We start from the raw sequence: 20,851 nt of genomic DNA, 5'->3' as shown, positions 1-20,851 counted from the left end.
GGATTTTTTTTTCAAATTAGTTATATTGAAAGTTTGGTAGTTTTCCTCACAAATAGTACACATAAAAGGACTCCATGTGAAAGGATTGGATTTTTTAAACTTGTATTCTTTTTCTTTTATTTTTTCTAAAACGGGGTCAAATTGGTCAACATGGCTATTCATCACAATGGGTTGAATATCACAAAAATTCTAAGTGGTTCTCCCATATAATGACTACTTGCGTATCTAAAAATATTTTTTACTAATTTTTATGACTGAGCTATCACACACTTGCAGTTCAATTTTGAATTACTTTCGGGAAATTGACATAAAGTCATTTAAATGTGCGAAAGTAGCTAGAAAACTAGAAAATCCATGAAACTTGGGAATTGTGCATGAAATATGGTTTACTTACTGTGATAATTGGAGTGGTGCCATTTCGCACCCCGATTTTTGTACTTGCTTCACAAAAAATACCCATTTTGGACACTTAGAAAATGAAAATTGATTTTTTTTTAAGTAGAAAACTCTATTTGGCAACATTGTTTCTAATGTCAAGATGCACCTATCTGTCCAATTAGGGGACACTATAATAAACTATGCAAGAATATGACCATCACCTTGGTCCTTTGGCTTGAAAGCCGTGAATGTTCATACACGATAGCCCGTTTTGTGAAGGATTTTTTTTTCAAATTTATAATATTGAAAGTTTGGTATTTTTCCTTGCAACTAGTACACATAAAAGGACTCCATGCGAAAGGATTTCATTTTTTAAACTTGTATTCTTTTTCTTTCATTATTTCCAACACGGGGTCACGATGGTCAAGATGGCTATTCATCACAAAGGGTTGAATCTCACAAAACTCTAAGTGGTTCTCCCATATAATGACTACTTGTGTATCTAGAAATATTTTTTGCTAATTTTTATGACTGAGCGATCACACACTTGCAATTCAAATTTGAATTACTTTCAGGAAATTGACATAAAGTCATTTAAATGTGCGAAAGCAGTTAGAAAACTAGAAAATCCATGAAACTTGGGAATTGTGCATAAAATATGGTCTACTTACTGTGATAATTATGGTGGTGCCATTTTGCACCCTGATTTTTGTAGTTGCTTCACAAAAAACAACCAATTTTGACACTAAGAAAATGAAAATCGATTTTTTTTGTACAAAAAAGTAGGAAACTCTGTTTAGCAACATTGTTTGTAATGTTAAGATGCACCTATGTGTCTAATTTGGGAACATTATAATAAACTATGCAATGAATATGGCCATCACCTTGGTCATTTGAGACTATACTGATATTTAGCATGCCAAAAAGTGTAATTAATATGGATTAAATGAAAAAGTTTTCAACATGAAAATTGCCTGTCTCCTCAAAACGAACAAATTTGATTTTTGGACCATCTTCATCCCAGGTTGTATGCAACCTGTACAGCCGAAATCATGCAATTTAGCGAAGAACCCCTTTTGCCGAGTGTGGCACTCGGTAAAGCCCTATTTGACGTGTTTTGTTGTTTTACCGAGTGTTTTATCCACAACACTCGGCAAAGTGCATGTTTGCCGTGTTTCACGTTTTTGCCGAGTTAGGTACTCGGCAAAGATACTATTGCCGAGTGTCCGATATAATGCACTCGGCAAAGAGCCTAACACTCGGCAAAGAGAAAAATTCCAGTAGTGCGCTTAACCAATCTACTCCCATCTTGTCCACTTAAATCATAACCATGTGCTAGATAGTACATCTATTCGAGCGACAATTAATATGTACCGGAGGGAGTATTATCTTACCCACATGAGAAGAGCACGGATTACTAAAAGCCCAATATATCCATCTCGAATAGCACCGGCGGCGTGTGCCCACACTGCCCACCATTTTTGTGCCCGTGGCAGCAGCTGCTAGTACATGAGTCGACTAGAAACTGATGTATTCCCCTTGACGGCATTATTCTTTCGTACTTGAGGTGCACTGGTGTCTTCTCCTTACAACTGAGGTCGACAATGGAGAAGGCATCACCCTGTTGGACGAGTAAAGCACCTCTGCTCTCTGCAAAGAAGACAATGCCTATTGTCTCGCTCCCTAGGTTTGCCAGCTCAGAGTGTTGCCAGACCATGTCGCCTTCATCATCTTGTTTTTGCTCGGTCCAAAGATCTGCCACGCCATGGTCTCCTACAGTAACAAATGAAAGCATTCCTTCTTCGCCGACAATGCATGGGATCGGTGGTCGTGGCACGGTAGTGTTGACAGCTTTGATCGGGATCTCAATCGAAGAGACTTGCGACGTGGCGGCACTTATGTTAAGAAGGGTGTAGCTTCGGCTTCTCTCATCCATGAATACCCAATGCGCAGTACCGCCCTGGGTGACAATGCCGGCACGTGGCCCACACCTGGTGAGCTCTGAAGCCCCATGACACTTGACCGGAGCACTCCAGTTACCGCCGGCCGTTTCAGAGCCGAAGGAGTAAGTGCATGCCCACATATACTCATTGCTGTCGTCATTGTAAATCAGTAGCACTTGAAACGTCGGCGGCTTGTGGTCCACCAAATCACCATCACCAGCAGCATGGTCTTTAGCGGTGATAATCGCACAACCCTTCAGACTACAACCCATGCACCCAGTCATGTCGAAGGGAGGCGGCGGGAGGAGATGTGTGGTCCTCTTGTCGATCACTGCCAGATGGAGCTTATACCAGCAGTGTTGTCTCGAAGCAAGGAAGGTGCCACGACACGCACGAGAAGGAGACCGCGGCGCGCCGCCAGGGGCCTCGCGAGGTCGAAGAGCATGTCGTCGTCGTCAGTGGTGACGAACGACGGAACGAGTCGAAGGTTGGATCATCCATGGTGAGACCGGCTAGGAGGGTCAGCAACGTCGGTGGCGCATACAGGTTGCCGTTTTTTCTCGGGAGCTGGGCCCAGGCGGTGGAGTTCTGGGAGAAGATCCCGGCGAGGACGCTCGGGCGGCGCGCTGTTTCCGGCCATAGACCGATGTGGCGGAGGAAGTCCCGGTCTGCGATGAGGCGGCGCCAGTGCTTGCACGTGGCCGCACAGCTTAGGAGATCCCGTAGGTCCGGCAGGCGCGCGAAGGCCTCGCGGAGAACTCTATTCAACATGTCCTACCTGTTTGTATCTATGCAACATGAGACTCAGAAAAATTAGTTGCATTGGCTGATGCCTCTGGTTTCATTGGTTAGTTGCCCCCTTGCTCTTAATTTTATGAAACTTGTTAATGCTTCCGCTTTCATTTCATTGTGTATGTTTTCATGTTTCTGTTAATGCCCTGCTCCAACTGTGTGATTTGAATGTGGATGTTGCATGTTCATGGGACCCCTTGCACATGTAGAAATTCTGTCGGTTTGATTATATTGCATGTTTCTGTGTGGTACCTGAATTTCTGAAACATGATTTTTTTGCTGATTCCATGGAGAGATTAAAATGACTATTGCGCAACAACTCTGATGCAGGAACATGGAACTGAAGGGGAAGGGAGCTATGTCCAAGGCAATTTTTCTGTTTGTGGTGGTGAAGATTCAGATGGATTGTTGTTTGCTGAAGATGCAATCGAAGATGATTCAGATGATGGAGATGTTTCATCACAGCCACTGCCACCCTATGTTGGCATGGTATTTGACACACTTGAGGATGCTCGAAAATTCTACAATGACTATGCCTTCAAGTTGGGGTTCGGGACACATATATCTTCCTCAAAATTCAGCCAGAAGAGAGGCCAGAAGAAAGAGGATCAAATATTGATCAAAAGGGTCTTTGGGTGTGTGCATGCCAGAAAGCCCGATAAAACGGAAACGAGTAGCACATCGGAGAGCATTGCAACAGAAAAAAGCAACTCCAGTAGGCAGCCTAGTGAAGGAATGGATGTGACAAGAAAACGTCAAAAGAACAGGCTGCTCCGCCATGATTGTAAGGCGCACATGATTGTTGGGCTGAGAGAGGAGAGATGGACAGTGACTTATTTTGTTGCGGAGCATACACATCCATTGCTGGAACAGCCGGAGCGTGTTAGGTACTACCGGTCGCACCGCAGTATACCTGCCGAGGATTACCAGCTCTTGTTGACGTTGCATGATGTGAACCTATCAAATTCAGATTGCATGGGTGTCCTTGGCAGGGTCCATGGAGGTGACACTAGGATACTCCCATATGTGAAGAGAGATGTTTCGAATGAACATGCAGAGCTCCGAAGAGGGCTAACATTCCGAGACATGGATATGACAGTCGAGTACTTTGAGAGGAGGAAAGCTGAGAATCCAGAATTTTTCTATGCGAAACAAAAGGATCCTGCAACAAACTCCGTGACTGCCTTGTTTTGGGTTGATGGGAGAACAAGGGCGTTGTACCCGAAATATAAAGATTGTGTGTTCTTCGATACAACCTTCTGCACCAACAGATACAATATGCCATTTGCTCCTATAGTTGGGGTCAACAACCATCTCCAGACCATTGCACTCGGGTGTGCCTTGTTGCCGGATGAAAGTATTGAAACATTTAAGTGGGTCTTCCAGCAGTGGATGGTTGCAATGGATAACGAGCATCCCACAAACATCATGACCGACCAGGACAAAGCGATGGCAACAGCTATTGAGGATGTGTTGCCAAACACTGCCATAGGTGTTGCAAGTTTCATGTGTTTAGCAATGCACGTACCATGTTGAGGAGGCTGTTGAGCAGAGATGAAGCGTTTGCAGATGTGTTCTACACTTGTATCAATCAATCAGAAACCATTGAGGAGTCTGAGGAAACATGGCAACACATGTTGCATTGTTTTGAAGTGGCTGAGAACAAACACATGAAGAACATGTGGCAAACAAGGCATATGTGGGCTCCAGCGTACTTCAAGAACAAATTCTTCCCGTTCACAAGCACAACGGGCAGGTCTGAGGGGCTTAACTCATATTTCAAGACACTGATTCGTCCAGCTGATTCCGTTTGGAGGTTTGTCCAGCAATATGAAATGTGCCAAGAAACTATGCTTGATCGTGGAGACAATGCTGGATTCACTGGTGAAACAACAGCTCCGCCACTATACTCTCGGTACACACACTTTTGAGCTTTACCAAAAAAAGAAAAAAATTGCTGTTGGGCCAAGTTTCTGTGTGATGTGGTTTGTGACCTGCTTCTTGTGATGTTGCAGGTACAACATTGAGCGCCAAGCTGCTGCTTACTACACCCGTGGCGTCTTTGGCAAGTTCCAGAAGCAGGTGATCGCGTCTACCGGCTTCGTTATCAACCAAGACACTGAGTATCAAGGGCAAGGCCTGCTGTTTGAGCTAAAGGCAAGCTCCTATGAGAACCCAAAACTCTATTCTGTGCATGTTATGATGGATGAAGGGTTGTTTGAATGTAGTTGCCACTACTTTGAGATGAATGGCCTGATTTGCGCACATATAATAAGGGCAATGGTGCATGTGAATGTTCAAGAAATTCCGCAACAATACTTGTTGGAGAGGTGGTCTGAAGCAGCCACAACAAGCATGAGCAGGACTGACCGATTGCTGGACTTCGGGCACCCCTCAACGAACACACTGAAATACAACTCCTTATGTCGAAGGTTGACATGGCTCGCCTCTAATGCATGTTGCAACGATGATGCCTACAAGATATAAGATGAAGCAATAACAGTTCTTGAGCCTGCCATAGCAGCGGCAAAGAGAGGAGCGCTGCTAGGGCAACAAGCAACGCAGCAGAGTGAACCCCCAACACCACCCACTGCCGCAACGAGAACATTGAATGACAACCTACCACAGGCTCAAAGCTCAGAGATGCTACAAAACCCAGCTCGTGTCCCTAAGAAAGGTCGGCCAACTAAAAGAGAGAAGAGAAAGAACACTGGTAGAGCAGCGAGACGACGAGCAAAAAAAGAAGGCGAAGCAACAAGAGAAGAAGCCGACGGCAACAGTAAAGCCAAGAGCTGGAAAAAGGATTGTCCGCTGCAAGTACTGCCATGAAGAAGGACATAATATTCAGACATGTGGGCCGCTAAAAGTTGCAACGGAGGCGGCGGCAGCACCCCCTAAATGCCAGTTCTGCTCTGAGGTTGGACATGCAGTCCCAGCTTGTCAATACATGAGAGCCGTGATGGCAAGTGACCCAAACATTACCCAAGCAACGCAGCTGAAGCTCTAGAAAGAAAAGATGAGAGAAACAGGGAGGAAGATCCTCCTAAGAAAAAATGTTTTTCATTTGGGAGAAGATCCCCCATCAGCCAGCTTTGGGTGTTTTGTTTCATCTCCTAAGCAAGATGTACTTGCTCCCTGTGTTTGAGCTACATTCGTAACTTCTTTTTTGCAAAATTGATGATGTACAAGCTATAATTTCAATTTGCAACCTGTGTTATGTTTGCTCCATGTAGTTGCCTGGGTTTGGGACATACAACCTCACTGTTTCTATGCATATACATCCCATATTAATCCATATTGCGGGAAAAAAAGCTTGTGTGGTCTCACAGGTTGGAAAAAAAGATAATGTATTCCTGTTACATGAAAACATGATCTTCACAGGAAGGGCACTTTTTATTTTGGTTATGTTACATGATGTATTCATGTTACAGGAACATGAGCACTTTTCATTTTGGTGATGTTATAAGATGTATTTATGTTACAGGGACATGATGTTGTGATGAGAAAATGCCTTCAGTTCATCATTTTGCTAGTGTAAGTAACAAAAATGTTACGGAGATGACGATCATTATAGCAAATTTCGACATTTTTCTAGTAAAAGATTTCTAATGCAACAAATGGCTCGAATACAACACCAGTGTGCAGAAAAAAGAACACATTTTCAGGAAAAAGGTAACAACTGCCATTGGAATCATGTCTACATTATATATATGTGTGCAAAAACACCAGATCAGTAGTGAAACAGCATGTCTCCAGCATACAAAAATGAGGGAGAAAGGGGGCATGCCCCAGCATGACACATTCTACTTCCGAAACACTTTAGTTTCGTAGACTACTAGAGAGCTCGGTTACAAACATTTCGCACACACATGCACCGCAAAAAAAAGGTCTAAACTACTAGAGATGTGTCTTGTTGCGGTTGGCATCAATCTATGAGTTTTTCAGCAAAGCTTGAAGCTCGTCCTCTGAGTTGAGGGTGTTTTGAGGGTGCTTGAAAAGCTTCGCCGCAATGTACTTCCGGACATTGAGCAATGAGTTTGAATCTGAGCATACACAACAAGAGAAAAAAACACAAAAAAAACACATTGTGAGACACTACTAGCAGGGGATGAAAAAAAGGTGGGTGATAACATAAAATTTCAGAAATATATGATAGTAGTTGACTGCTAGAATTTATTTACTACTAGTGTTTCATAGGTTGCAAAAGAAGAAAAATAAAAATAAATGAGTCCGAGTTGTACTGTATTGAATGGCTTCATCCCCTGGCAGTTAAATTCTCCAAGTATAGAATAGCAAAGATGCCACAATCAAATCTGCCATGGAAAAAGGAGGGAGAGGAAACATGAGATCACAACAAAAAGATGAAAATGCTTCCTAAACAGGATGTAAAGTTGCGAAAAACCACAAATGAATAATATACATAAAAATAGTACGATGTTGACTGCTGCGGGTAGCTTGGTGGACTGGACATCTGAAATGTGCCAAAATCTTGCTTCCATGGGTTAAATTCTGTGACCAGTGCTTTGAAGTTTGTTATCTGGAAATGTCGAATTGATTAGTACCGCAACATTGATTTGAAAAAACAAAAAAGGAAAAATTGTATAAAAAAAGATGTGTTCAACACCATACCAGGTTGCAGCAAGGCTTCTCAAGGATGCTGACGTAGTCAGGGTCTAAGCTCCTGGAGTCAGAGACATTAAATTGTGTTTTCATGAAATTGACAACAACAACTGCCCAATGGTCTCTCTGGACTATGGTGAAGAACAACTGCAAAAATTAAAAAATGAGATAAATAAAATGGAAACATTGTTGCGCTACAAGGAAAACTTTGCACTATATACGATAGTTGAACTAGAGCTTTACTTGATCAAATTTCACGATGTCATTCTTCTCGCAGACCCTGGTCAAATCTCTAATGCAGGAACTTGTCTTGAATGAACTTGGATCAACACAAAGCTTGGTCTGTATGAAAAACAAAAAAATGGTCACAACAAAAAGGTGAAAAGCTAGTAACTATCATGTAAAAATCTACTATGTTGCGGGTGGAAAACTCAAGTGACAAAAAAAGCAAACAAAAACATGTTAGTTAACTCACAGCAACATGTGGTGAGAACGCAAACTTCCTTGGCTTGGTTGAGTTGTACGTCTGCTCAATGTTGAAACTTTCGATGTAAAGTGACATCACCTCATTGTTCAAATGTGCGCGCTTTTTGAGCCCATTACTGAAATGTTTGAAGGAAATATCGAAACCACCTATCCTGATAAATGCAGGGCTGTTTGTTGCAAAAAGAAACAGTATCTCAGTTAGGAGGTGTCGATAAAAATGGATGGATTTTTTTCTCTCAACACACATATAAAAAGTGCAAAAAAAACACTTACAGAGGCTCGCCTTCGGGTGGGTCCTTTATACGATAATTGGTACAGCAGTACCTCTGGTATATCGCATCTTCTGTTGCATCAACTTTTATCTTCTTCATCTTCTGCAACTTGCGTGCGCTTGGTGCGGCCGGTGCAGCTCTCTTAAGTGTAGGCTTCTTCCCATCATGGCTTTGCCCGCTGTTGACTTCAACCACCTCCTCCTCCTCTCTTGTCTCATCAACACCTGCTTCTGCAACACAAAAGGAGGAGAAAGCAATAAGAACTTGTGAGTAACAGATTGGAGCATTGATGTACTAAAGTTTCAAAAACAGATGATGATATGTTGCGTAACAAAAAGTTGCGGGGATGACTTGTAAAAACCTGCAGGGCCTGTCGATAATGGGGGGTATGTTGCGAGTGGGGTCACATCATAAACTGGACCAGTTGAACTGCCAGGAGAACTATCAAACAAAGGACTTCTCGCTCGAATCTCCAAGAAAGAGTCCACATCAAATAGACCAGATGATCGTGCAGGTGAATTACTAACTTGTGGCGGATCCTGAAACAGTAAATCGTCGTCACTTCTAGGTTCAAATAAGCCAAATGAAGGCCCGTCTTCAAGTGTCCCTGGCCTCCTTGTCAAATTCACAAATGGGTAGCTTGGGCTGCGAGGCGACTTCTGTTCAATGTTTACCTTGCTGCAAGAATCTTCTCCCTTGGCATTGCGATGAACATTGACATTGCCATGAACACTGCCATTGATGTGGTCTCTCTTCTTTCCTGGGATAGCGTTTGTGTGATCCACTTCAACTGCTGGATCCCCACTCTTTTTGCCTTCTGGTTGCTTAGGCTGCTGCGGAAACAATTCAGTGGCAGTAGCTGTAGCGGTTGTTGTAGTCCCATGCACGCCATTTGGTTGCTTAGGCTGTTGCGGAGAAGATTCAGTGGCAGTGGCTGTAGCGGTTGTTGTAGTCCCATGCACGCCATCTGGTTTCTTAGGCTGCTGCGGAGAAGATTTGGTGGCATTGGCTGTAGCGGTTGCTGTAGTCCCATGCACACCATCTGGTTTCTTAGGCTGCTGCGGAAACAATTCGATGGCATCGCACATGCCTGCTGTGGGAGCTCCTGATACACTGAAAGTGACATCTGCCACTTCATCTTTGGCCTCATCCCTTCTGGATCCAGCTTCGACTGCCTCAGACAACATTAGGCCCATACGTTTGCAATACATGACCTGCAACGCCCTCCCAAATGAGCTCAACGCGGCATTAAGTTCTGTAGCATGTAGCTCTTTGTGCTTGTTGTATATGTCACGAAGATGTGGGGGCAGCTGTGAATGCATAAAAACAAAAAAAAAGATGAGAGCGGGAAAATGAACATTAGTTGTTAGTAAGTAGTTTTGACATGGCAGTCAAGCAAGATACGGATGCAATGAAATGTTGTATGGCTCTCACCTCTAACTCCTAGAATGTAGACAATGCGTGTAGCCACTCCTCCAAAGATCCGCACACACCATCACCACCGCCCATATTATCCAGAGGTGGCTCGTGCACAGTCTCTTCTCTTCCATCAGTACCCTCCATACCACCCTTAGGTGGTTCTTGAGAGCCCACATCAGCTCCCCCTTGTGGATTGGCTTGTGTGTGCGAGCTCTCCGGCACATCCATAATGGGTGTTGCGGAAGCAACATCTCCGCCTTGGGTATTTGTTTCGGGCAGATCCTCTGTGACACTGCCTTGTATTGATCTTTGGGTAAGCTGATCTACATATGACAGAAACTTGGGTGTTGCATACGGTGTATTGGAGCTGAACTGCATTTGAAAAAAGTGAAACAAGGATTTAGAAATTTGCAAAGAAAAACAAAAGGTCATGTGTCCAAAAAATGAAAAAAAAGAAGATACTTACAGGGCGCTTCCCAAATCCATCATCTAGTGTGTCGACTGCAACAACAGCGGTGAAGTCCATTTCATGAACAAAACAAGCTCGTGGCAGTGAGTAGTCGATGGTATGATCAACTATGCATCCTCTTGGAATGTCAAGGTGGTCCATGTAAATTACCTGCAAACACACAAACAAAAAGAAAAAAGAAACATGAGCGCCTGTAAAAGTTTGCTGTCCTGGAAAAGAATATGGAATTGTTATGGGAATGATGGTCTGTACCGGAAGCATTGGTAGACAGCCACCAATCAGGAATTTCCCTTTACCTTCAGACCTCTTATCCTGGTACTTTTTAACTTCCTTCATCACATCGGACAGAATATGCTCATCCCATTCTAATTCATGGACAACACTCATGTCTCGCAAGGTGTGGAGATAATCAAGACGCACCATGTTTCCTGTCCCGGGAGCTGGACCAATGATAAGCAGAGTAAAACCCATGACCTACTAATGGTATCCTCATCGTCATCATCCGCTTTTGATAGAACAGCTGCTGTGGTGGCTATCGGAGACCTATCACCATCCAAATACACATTTCGGAAATCTGATTTGCCCCTCTTGCCGAATCCTAGCGGCCTGCTACCAGAAGGGACATTGAAAATCTTCTTAACCATGTCTTTTGTGAAGTGTATTTCCTTGCGATCATTAATCCTACATAGAAACATAAACAAAGGAAATTAGTAGATGTTGCAAAAAAAGAGAAAAATGCTATCAACATACTGAAAACAGAAAAAACACATGGTTAAACGAAGATGCTCAAAAGAAACATACCTGAGTAGACGCTCCTTGGGGTCGATACTCATAACTACGAAATCCATAAGCCCTTCTGGCGGAGGAGGCACAGGAGATATGTGCAACAAATCCCCAAAGCCAGACTTGCTTAGTACATCTCTCTTGTTCCCTTGGATGGAATTACCTATGTCACGCAACCGCTTTGCTGACCATCGGGTTTGGTAGATGGCCATGCTGCGAAAAAAACAAAAATAAGTCGAGCTTTGATGCTATGAAGCTACAGGAAACACAACTACAAGAATGAGAAAAAAATAAATAAAATAAATGAGCTATCCATTTTAGCTCTAGGAAATAAAACAATAGGCTCCAGGAAACCAACTACTGCCTTCATTCGTGCAACTCGCATAGCTTGTGCATCCATTTTAGCTATACAAGCAAAATAGACAGGAAACACTAGCAAACCTCTCACAAGTCTCACCATCTTCATGTGAACAATAATGAACTATAATGAACTCCAAAAAATGCAACACCAGCAAGCTCTCACAACTCTCAGCATTTTTCATAGACTGTTGCGGAAAATTGTGGTTCTGTCAAATCTGAAACATAATCTATGATGCTACACGCAATCCACTACTACAAAAAATTCACATAACACATGAAGGGATTTCAGGGGCAAGTACGCACGGGCGCCCTACCCCACTGCTCGCCGATCTGCCCCACAGCGACGAGACCCTCGACATCATCATCGTCATGGCCGGGACGCCGGGTGAGACGCGCCATTGCTAACTTCCTACCTCCTATTTACCGAAACTGTCTGGAACTGCAGCTAATCTTCAGTTAGGACTTGGGAGTTGTGTGGACTGTTGTAGTATTAGATGCTAGAAGGAGTTGAATGGAAACAGTTGGTATTTGCATTATGCCTGCAGTAAAGATGCTAGAAGCTAATCTGAATCTAGTCTGTTTGGGGAAAACATAACTGAAACTGAAACTGTGCTGGAAGAACATTTAACTGAAACTGTTGTATTCTGCAACTGCTGATAATCTTCAGTTAGGAATGGGGAGTTGTGTGGACAGTTAGGAATGTTATGAGTTGCAAAAATTCAGAAACTCTACAACCCCAGCAGAAACTATACACCGGCGACCTCCTCCTCCTAGTACAAAACTACCACCCCTCTAATCCTACAACAGCAGTGCAGCACCACAAATCATCACCCACCAAAAAACGCCGCCGCGACGGCTCACTGCCACCACCACCACCGCAACGGGAGCACAAACCCGCCACAAACCCACCACCACGGCTCACTAGGAGAAGCTGCCGGTGGAGCGACAGGGGGCTGGGGCCAGCGACGAAGAGGGTGTTGAAGGTGGGCAGGAAAGAGGTGGGGCGGGCGGCGGAGGCGGAGGACGGAGAGGAGCAGCGGGAGGAGGAGCCACGGGGAGGGCGGGGACGGGAGGCGGCGGAGCTTGGCGAGCGCGTGGGGAAGGTGCTCGCGGTGGCCAGAAAAAATGGGGGAAAGGAGGAGAAATCACCGGAGGGAGATCCGTACCTGCTTGGGTTGTCGGCGGCCGCCGCTGCTCCCGAAGACGAAGTCGTCGTCACGGCGGTAGGTTCGCCCCGGCCGCGCCGCCGCCCTCCCAGATCCCCAACCCAGCGAGCACACGCTGCGGCTTCAGCTGCAGGGGTGTTTTCCTGAAACAACGGCTCTGTTTCAGGAAATGGTCGGGGCGAAGCGGTCGGTTTCAGAAAACGAACGCGTGTGTCGTGGGAGCGGGGACGCTCTCGTCCGTCTGATCAAAGAGACGATCCAACGGACGCTGAGCCGGCGGACGCGGCGCGCATGATCGGCCGGTTGCACGTTAGCTTTTCCCATAGCATAAAGCTAGTTAGGGTTCCAAAAAACTATTAAATTTTTTTCTCTGATAACTACCAAGTCGAGGGATGGCTGTTTCAAAAAACTCAAAACTCGAGTGACTAGCATTTTAACCGTTTTTCCGACGACTTGGGCCCACCGGTCAGGCCACGTGTCCCAACGCGCTCACGGCGCAACCGAAAACGGCCGTTACTCTGACCGGTCCGGTCGGAACGAAAACGCTGGCGGCCCCTCTTCCTCTCTCTCACTCTCTGTTCCCCTCACCCTGCGCTCTCCTCCCTGACCTAGGTCCGGCGATGGGGGCGGGCGGCGCAGCCAAATGCCGGCGACAGTGTGCCTTTGGGCCAATGGGGCACCACCGGGGAGGGTGGTGGGCATTCATGTTACTTATGTTTATCATGATTCCTGAATGTGTGGCTGATAAGTTGTTGCACATCACCACTGCAGCGACGGGGAAAATCGCAACAAAAACAGATGTTTTCAGCTTTGGGGTGGTGTTGATGGAGCTGATAACCGGAATGACCGCCATCGACGAGAGACGCATCGACGAGGAACCCCGGTATCTGGCCTCCTGGTTCGGCCAGATAAGGAAGGACGAAGAGAAGTTCAGGGCAGCCATCGACCCTACCCTGGATATCACCGACGAGATCTTCGAGAGCATCTCGGTGATCGCGGAGCTCACCGGGCACTGCACCTCCCGAGAGCCCTTGTGGCAGCCGGACATGGGGCATGTTGTGACGTTGCTAGGCCCGATGGTGGAGAAATGGAAGCCGTCGAGCAGCGAGACCGAGGACTACACGGACATCGGCCTGGACCTGCCGCTGGTCCAGATGGTGAAGGAGTGGCAGGAGTCGGAGGCGAGCATGACCGACTACAGTATCCTAAGCCTGAGCCTCGAGGACAGCAAGGGCAGCATCCCCACCTGGTCTGCTGGGTTCGCCGAGTCCTTCACCTCCGCCGATGGCCGGTGAAGTATCGTCGTCATCGTATCGTCGTCGTCATCATCATGTCTACAAAAAACAAGTACATTGCCTCCCCTTGAAATTCGACTCCGAAGTGGCTGGATGGCCCTTCGCGAGTTTCAGCGCCATCCGGTGCTGCGGCGCGATGATACGTCTCCGTCGTATCTACTTTTCCAAACACTTTTGCCCTTGTTTTGGACTCTAACTTGCATGATTTGAATGGAACTAACCCGGACTGACGCTGTTTTCAGCAGAATTGCCATGGTGTTATTTATGTGCAGAAACAAAAGTTCTCGAAATGACCTGAAACTCCATGAACTTATTTTTGGAAAATATTAAAAATATTGGCGAAAGAATCAAGGCCAGGGGGCCCACCACCTGTCCATGAGGGTGGGGGGCGCCTGCACCCTGGGCGCGCCCCCTGCCTCGTGGGCCCCCTGGAGCTCCACCGACCTCAATTCCAACTCCATATATTCGTGTTCGGGGAGAAAAAAATCAGAGAGAAGGATTCATCGCATTTTACGATACGAAGCCGCCGCCAAGCCCTAAAACCTCTCGGGAGGGCTGATCTGGAGTCCGTTCGGGGCTCCGGAGAGGGGAATCCGTCGCCATCGTCATCATCAACCATCCTCCATCACCAATTTCATGATGCTCACCGCCGTGTGTGAGTAATTCCATCGTAGGCTTGCTGGACTGTGATGGGTTGGATGAGATTTATCATGTAATCGAGTTAGTTTTGTTAGGGTTTGTCCCTAATATCCCCTATGTTCTGAGATTGATGTTGTTATGACTTTGCTATGCTTAATGCTTGTCACTAGGGCCCGAGTGCCATGATTTCAGATCTGAACCTATTATGTTTTCATGAATATATGTGAGTTCTTGATCCTATCTTGCAAGTCTATAGTCACCTACTATGTGTTATGATCCGGCAACCCCGAAGTGACAATAATCGGGACCACTCCCGGTGATGACCGTAGTTTGAGGAGTTCATGTATTCACTATGTGTTAATGCTTTGGTCCGGTACTCTATTAAAAGGAGGCCTTAATATCCCTTAGTTTCCGCTAGGACCCCGCTGCCACGGGAGGGTAGGACAAAAGATATCATGCAAGTTCTTTTCCATAAGCACGTATGACTATATTCGGAATACATGCCTACATTACATTGATGAATTGGAGCTAGTTCTGTGTCACCCTATGTTATGACTGTTACATGATGAACCGCATCCGGCGTAATTCTCCATCACCGATCCAATGCCTACGAGCTTTTCACATATTGTTCTTCGCTTATTTACTTTACTGTTGCTATTGTTACAATCACTACAAAACCCAAAAATATTACTTTTGCTACCATTACTTCCATATTACTTTGCTACTAAATACTTTGCTGCAGATACTAAGTTATCCAGGTGTGGTTGAATTGACAACTCAACTGCTAATACTTGAGAATATTCTTTGGCTCCCCTTGTGTCGAATCAATAAATTTGGGTTGAATACTCTACCCTCGACAACTGTTGCGATCCCCTATACTTGTGGGTTATCAAGACTATTTTCTGGCGCCGTTGTCGGGGAGCATAGCTCTATTCTTTGAGTCACTTGGGATTTATATCTGCTGGTCATTATGAGGAACTTGAAAGACGAGAAAACAAAAATTTATCCCTCAACTACGAGAGGAGGTAAGGAACTGCCATCTAGCTCTGCACTTGATTCACCTTCTGTTTTGAGTAAGCTTGCGACACCTAAACTTGCTTCTGCTATCAATTCTGATATGTCGCATGTTATTGATGATGCCACTTCTGCTATGCATGATACTTATGATGAAACTACTTCTATGCTTTATACTACTGTGCCACTTGGTGAATTTCTTGATGAACAACTTGCTAGGGCTAGAGAGAGTGAAATTGTTGAAACTGATAATATTGATGATGGTGATGATGAAGACTCTCCCCCTAATAAAATATGAATTGCCTGTTGTGCCTGAGGGCTATGTTATGGATGAAGAAACTAAAAGAGACTTTCTTGCTTGCAATGATAGAAGTGATCTTAAGAAATTATTAGCTAAGCTTAAACAAAAAACTCTGAATGCTAGAATGAAATATGATCCTGCTTATGCTACTTCACCTATCTTTGTTACTGATAAGGATTATGAATTCTCTGTTGATCCTGATATAATTACTTTGGTTGAATCTGATCCTTTTTATGGCTATGAATCTGAAACTGTTGTGGCACATCTTACTAAATTAAATGATATAGCCACCCTGTTCACTAATGATGAGAGAACTCGCTATTTTTATATCCTTAAAATATTTAAGTTCTCGTTAAAGGGTGATGCTAAGATATGGTTTAATTCTCTTGATCCTGGTTGTGTGCGTAGTCCCCAGGATATGATTTATTACTTCTCTGCTAAATATTTCCCTGCTCATAAGAAACAAGCTGCTTTAAGGGAGATATACAACTTTGTGCAAATTGAAGAAGAGAGTCTCCCACAAGCTTGGGGGAGGCTTCTCCAATTACTTAATGCTTTGCCTGATCATCCTCTTAAGAAAAATGAAATACTTGATATCTTTTATAATGGACTAACCGATGCTTCCAGAGACCACCTAGATAGTTGTGTTGGTTCTGTTTTCAGGGAAAGAACACCGGATGACGCTGAAATTCTATTGAATAATATGTTGACAAATGAAAATAATTGGGCACTTCCTGAGCCAGCCCCTAAGCCTATTCCTAAACCAACTCCGAAGAAAAGAGGTGTTGTATTTCTCAGTCCTGAAGATATGCAAGAGGCAAAGAAATCTATGAAAGAAAAAGGTATTAAAGCTGAAGATGTTAAGAATTTACCTCCTATTGAACAAATACATGGTCTTAATTTACCGCCTGTCGAAGAAATATATGATCTTAATTCATCACGTATTGAAGAAACACGTGGTTTTGATAACCCGACACAGGTAGTAAAGGTAAATTCTCTCTATAGATTTGATGAAGGTGATATCCCCCAATATAAGTCTGCTAGACAATGCTTAGATGAGTTTGACAACTTTATTGTTAAACAAGAAAACTTCAATGCTTATATTGGTAAACAATTGAAATATAATTCCGATACGCTTGAACACTTGGGTGATTATATGTCTAGAGTTAAAGGTGAGCTTAAACTCATTAGTAAACATGCTTCTATGGTTACCACTCAAGTAGAACAAGTACTTAAAGCTCGGAATGATTTGCTCAATGAATTGAATAGTAAGAATAATGATTTTGCTGTTAGAGTGGCTACTAGAACTGGTAAAATGACTCAGGAACCTTTGTATCCTGAAGGCCACCCTAAGAGAATTGAGCAGGACTCTCAGAGAAATAATATTGATGCACCTAGTCCTTCTAAAAAGAAGAAAAAGAAAAATGATAGGACTTTGCATGCTTCTAGTGAACCTATTGTTGAACCACCTGAGAATCCCAATGATATTTCTATCTCTGACGCTGAAACACAATCTGGTAATGAACATGAAACTAGTGATAATGTTAATGATGACGTTCATGTTGATGCTCAACCTAGCAATGATAATGATGTAGAAATTGAACCTGTTGTTGATCTTGATAACCCACAATCAAATAATCAACGTTATGATAAGAGAGACTTTGTTGCTAGGAAACACGGTAAAGAAAGGGAGCCATGGGTTCAGAAACCCATGCCTTTTCCTCCCAAACCATCCAAGAAAAAGGATGATGAGGATTTTGAGCGCTTTGCTGAAATGATTAGACCTATCTTTTTGCGTATGCGATTAACTGATATGCTCAAAATGAATCCTTATGCTAAGTACATGAAAGAAATTGTTACTAATAAAAGAAAGATACCGGAAGCTGAAATTTCCACCATGCTTGCTAATTACACTTTCAAGGGTGCCTAAGAAGTTAGGAGATCCAGGAGTACCCACTATTGTTGGAAATATGCCCTAGAGGCAATAATAAATGGTTATTATTATATTTCTTTGTTCATGATAATAGTCTATTATTCATGCTATAATTGTATTGTCCAAAAATCGTAATACATGTGTGAATACATAGACCACAACCTGTCCCTAGTAAGCCTCTAGTTGACTAGCTCGTTGATCAACAGATAGTCATGGTTTCCTGACTATGGACATTGGATGTCATTGATAACGGGATCACATCATTAGGAGAATGATGTGATGGACAAGACCCAATCCTAAGCATAGCATAAAAGATCGTGTAGTTTCGTTTGCTAGAGCTTTTCCAATGTCAAGTATCTTTTCCTTAGACCATGAGATCGTGCAACTCCCGGATACCGTAGGAGTGCTTTGGGTGTGCCAAACGTCACAACGTAACTGGGTGACTATAAAGGTGCACTACGGGTATCTCCGAAAGTGTCTGTTGGGTTGGCACGGATCGAGACTGGGATTTGTCACTCCGTGTGACGGAGAGGTATCTCTGGGCCCACTCGGTAATGCATCACCATAATGGGCTCAATGTGACTAAGGCGTTAGTCACGGGATCATGCATTGCGGTACGAGTAAAGAGACTTGCCAGTAACGAGATTGAACAAGGTATTGGGATACCGACGATCGAATCTCGGGCAAGTAACATACCGATTGACAAAGGGAATTGCATACAGATTGGTTGAATCCTCGACACCGTGGTTCATCCGATGAGATCATCGTGATACATGTGGGAACCAACATGGGTATCCAGATCCCGCTGTTGGTTATTGACCGGAGAGGCTTCTCGGTCATGTCTGCATGTCTCCCGAACCCGTAGGGTCTACACACTTAAGGTCCGGTGACGCTAGGGTTGTAGAGATATATGTATGCGGAAACCCGAAAGTTGTTCGGAGTCCCGGATGAGATCCCGGACGTCACGATAGGTTCCGGAATGGTCCGGAGGTGAAGAATTATATATAGGAAGTCCAGTTTCGGCCACCGGGAAAGTTTCGGGGGTTACCGGTATTGTACCGGGACCACCGGAAGGGTCCCGGGGGTCCACCGGGTGGGGCCACCTATCCCGGAGGGCCCCGTGGGCTGAAAGTGGAAGGAAACCAGCCCTTAGTGGGCTGGGGCGCCCCCCTTGGGCCTCCCCCCATGCGCCTAGGGTTGGGAACCCTAGGGGGGAGTTCCCCCTTGCCTTGGGGGGCAAGGCAACCCCTTCCCCCCCTGTGGCCGCCGCCCCCCTTGAGATCCCATCTCTTGGGGCCGGCGCCCCCCCCCCCCAGGGGGCCTATATAAAGGGGGGGAGGGAGGGCAGCACACTACAGCCTTGGGCGCCTCCCTCCTCCCCTGCAACACCTCTCTCTCTCTCTCTCGCAGAAGCTTGGCAAAGCCCTGCCGTGACCCGCTACATCCACCACCACGCCGTCGTGCTGCTGGATCTCCATCAACCTCTCCTTCCCCCTTGCTGGATCAAGAAGGAGGAGACGTCGCTGCACCGTACGTGTGTTGAACGCGGAGGTGCCGTCCGTTCGGCACTCGGTCATCGGTGATTTGGATCACGGCGAGTACGACTCCGTCATCCACGTTCATTGGAACGCTTCCGCTCGCGATCTACAAGGGTATGTAGATGCACTCCTTTCCCCTCGTTGCTAGTAGACTCCATAGATGCATCTTGGTGAGCGTAGAAAATTTTTAAATTATGCTACGATTCCCAACAGTGGCATCATGAGCCAGGTCTATGCGTAGTTACTATGCACGAGTAGAACACAAAGCAGTTGTGGGCGTTGAGTTTGCCAATTCTTCTTGCCGCTACTAGTCGTTTCTTGTTTCGGCGGCATTGTAGGATGAAGCGGCCCGGACCGACCTTACACGTACGCTTACGTGAGACAGGTTCCACCGACTGACATGCACTAGTTGCATAAGGTGGCTAGCGGGTGTCTGTCTCTCCTACTTTAGTCGGAACGGATTCGATGAAAAGGGTCCTTATGAAGGGTAAATAGAAATTGGCAAATCACGTTGTGGTCATACGTAGGTAAGAAAACGTTCTTGCTAGAAACCTACAAACCACGTAAAAACTTGCAACAACAATTAGAGGACGTCTAACTTGTTTTTGCAGCAAGTGCTATGTGATGTGATATGGCCAGAAGATGTGATGAATGATATATGTGATGTATGAGATTGATCATATTCTTGTAATAGGAATCACGACTTGCATGTCGATGAGTATGACAACCGGCAGGAGCCATAGGAGTTGTCTTTATTATTTTGTATGACCTGCGTGTCATTGAATAACGCCATGTAAATTACTTTACTTTGTTGCTAAACGCGTTAGCCATAGAAGTAGAAGTAATCGTTGGCGTGACGACTTCATGAAGACACAATGATGGAGATCATGGTGTCATGCCGGTGACGAAGATGATCATGGTGCCCCGAAGATGGAGATCAAAGGAGCATGATGATATTGGCCATATCATGTCACTATTTGATTGCATGTGATGTTTATCATGTTTTTGCATCTTATTTGCTTAGAACGACGGTAGTAAGTAAGATGATCCCTTATAATAATTTCAAGAAAGTGTTCACCCTAACTGTGCACCGTTGCGAAGGTTCGTTGTTTCGAAGCACCACGTGATGATCGGGTGTGATAGATTCTAACGTTCGAATACAACGGGTGTTGACGAGCCTAGCATGTACAGACATGGCCTCGGAACACACGCAATACACTTAGGTTGACTTGACGAGCCTAGCATGTACAGACATGGCCTCGGAACACGGAGGACCGAAAGGTCGAGCATGAGTCGTATAGAAGATACGATCAACATGGAGATGTTCACCGATCTTGACTAGTCCGTCTCACGTGATGATCGGACACGGCCTAGTTAAACTCGGATCATGTTTCACTTAGATGACGAGAGGGATGTCTATCTGAGTGGGAGTTCATTAAATAA

At 44.9% G+C, this 20,851-nt stretch overlaps 2 protein-coding genes and 1 pseudogene across 6 annotated transcripts; 2 read left to right on the top strand and 1 right to left on the bottom strand.

Annotated features, from left to right (window-relative positions):
• Positions 1 to 3,437: 3,437 nt before the first annotated feature.
• Positions 3,438 to 5,942, top strand: LOC123056133 (protein FAR1-RELATED SEQUENCE 5-like; annotated as a pseudogene).
• An 856-nt stretch (positions 5,943 to 6,798) lies between these two features.
• LOC123055275 (uncharacterized) lies at positions 6,799 to 12,866 on the bottom strand. Of its 5 annotated transcripts, none has more exons than XR_006426567.1 (13): positions 12,689 to 12,865; positions 11,181 to 11,375; positions 10,632 to 11,060; positions 10,377 to 10,529; positions 9,926 to 10,282; positions 8,853 to 9,801; positions 8,493 to 8,721; positions 8,209 to 8,386; positions 7,977 to 8,075; positions 7,743 to 7,880; positions 7,534 to 7,650; positions 7,355 to 7,426; positions 6,799 to 7,156 (listed from the first exon to the last, which is right to left on the bottom strand). XR_006426567.1 is itself a non-coding variant. In XM_044479266.1 (13 exons), the coding sequence occupies exons 6-12, from the start codon at positions 9,700 to 9,702 to the stop codon at positions 7,369 to 7,371; spliced, it is 1,656 nt and encodes a 551-aa protein (XP_044335201.1). In that variant the 5' UTR covers positions 9,703 to 9,801; positions 9,926 to 10,282; positions 10,377 to 10,529; positions 10,632 to 11,060; positions 11,181 to 11,375; positions 12,689 to 12,866; the 3' UTR covers positions 6,799 to 7,156; positions 7,355 to 7,368. The 5 variants fall into 5 exon arrangements, 4 of the variants coding, with proteins under 4 accessions (XP_044335201.1, XP_044335203.1, XP_044335204.1 ...); XM_044479266.1 differs by having other exon boundaries at positions 7,547 to 7,650; positions 12,689 to 12,866; XM_044479268.1 differs by having other exon boundaries at positions 6,799 to 7,426; positions 7,547 to 7,650; positions 12,689 to 12,866.
• Positions 12,867 to 13,308: 442 nt separating this feature from the next.
• LOC123056132 (receptor protein kinase TMK1) lies at positions 13,309 to 13,983 on the top strand. The gene has a single exon (XM_044479854.1). The coding sequence runs from the start codon at positions 13,309 to 13,311 to the stop codon at positions 13,981 to 13,983; it is 675 nt and encodes a 224-aa protein (XP_044335789.1).
• Positions 13,984 to 20,851: the final 6,868 nt, after the last annotated feature.

This window comes from Triticum aestivum, chromosome 2D (genome assembly GCF_018294505.1).
Source record: "Triticum aestivum cultivar Chinese Spring chromosome 2D, IWGSC CS RefSeq v2.1, whole genome shotgun sequence".
NCBI classification, from domain to species: domain Eukaryota; kingdom Viridiplantae; phylum Streptophyta; class Magnoliopsida; order Poales; family Poaceae; genus Triticum; species Triticum aestivum.
Note: the sequence above shows the minus strand (reverse complement) of the source record. Positions and strands in the feature narration are given on the sequence as shown.

Excerpts from the sequence above, each read along its gene's own strand:
- LOC123055275 (XM_044479265.1), bottom strand. The coding sequence starts at position 9,702 with ATGTATTGCAAACGTATGGGCCTAATGTTGTCTGAGGCAGTCGAAGCT. Across the intron at positions 8,722-8,852 it reads ATTATCGACAGGCCCTGCAG|AAGCAGGTGTTGATGAGACA; the intron begins GTTTTTACAAGT and ends TTTGTGTTGCAG. Across the intron at positions 7,881-7,976 it reads ACATCGTGAAATTTGATCAA|TTGTTCTTCACCATAGTCCA; the intron begins GTAAAGCTCTAG and ends TAATTTTTGCAG.
- LOC123056132 (XM_044479854.1), top strand. The coding sequence starts at position 13,309 with ATGGGGGCGGGCGGCGCAGCCAAATGCCGGCGACAGTGTGCCTTTGGG.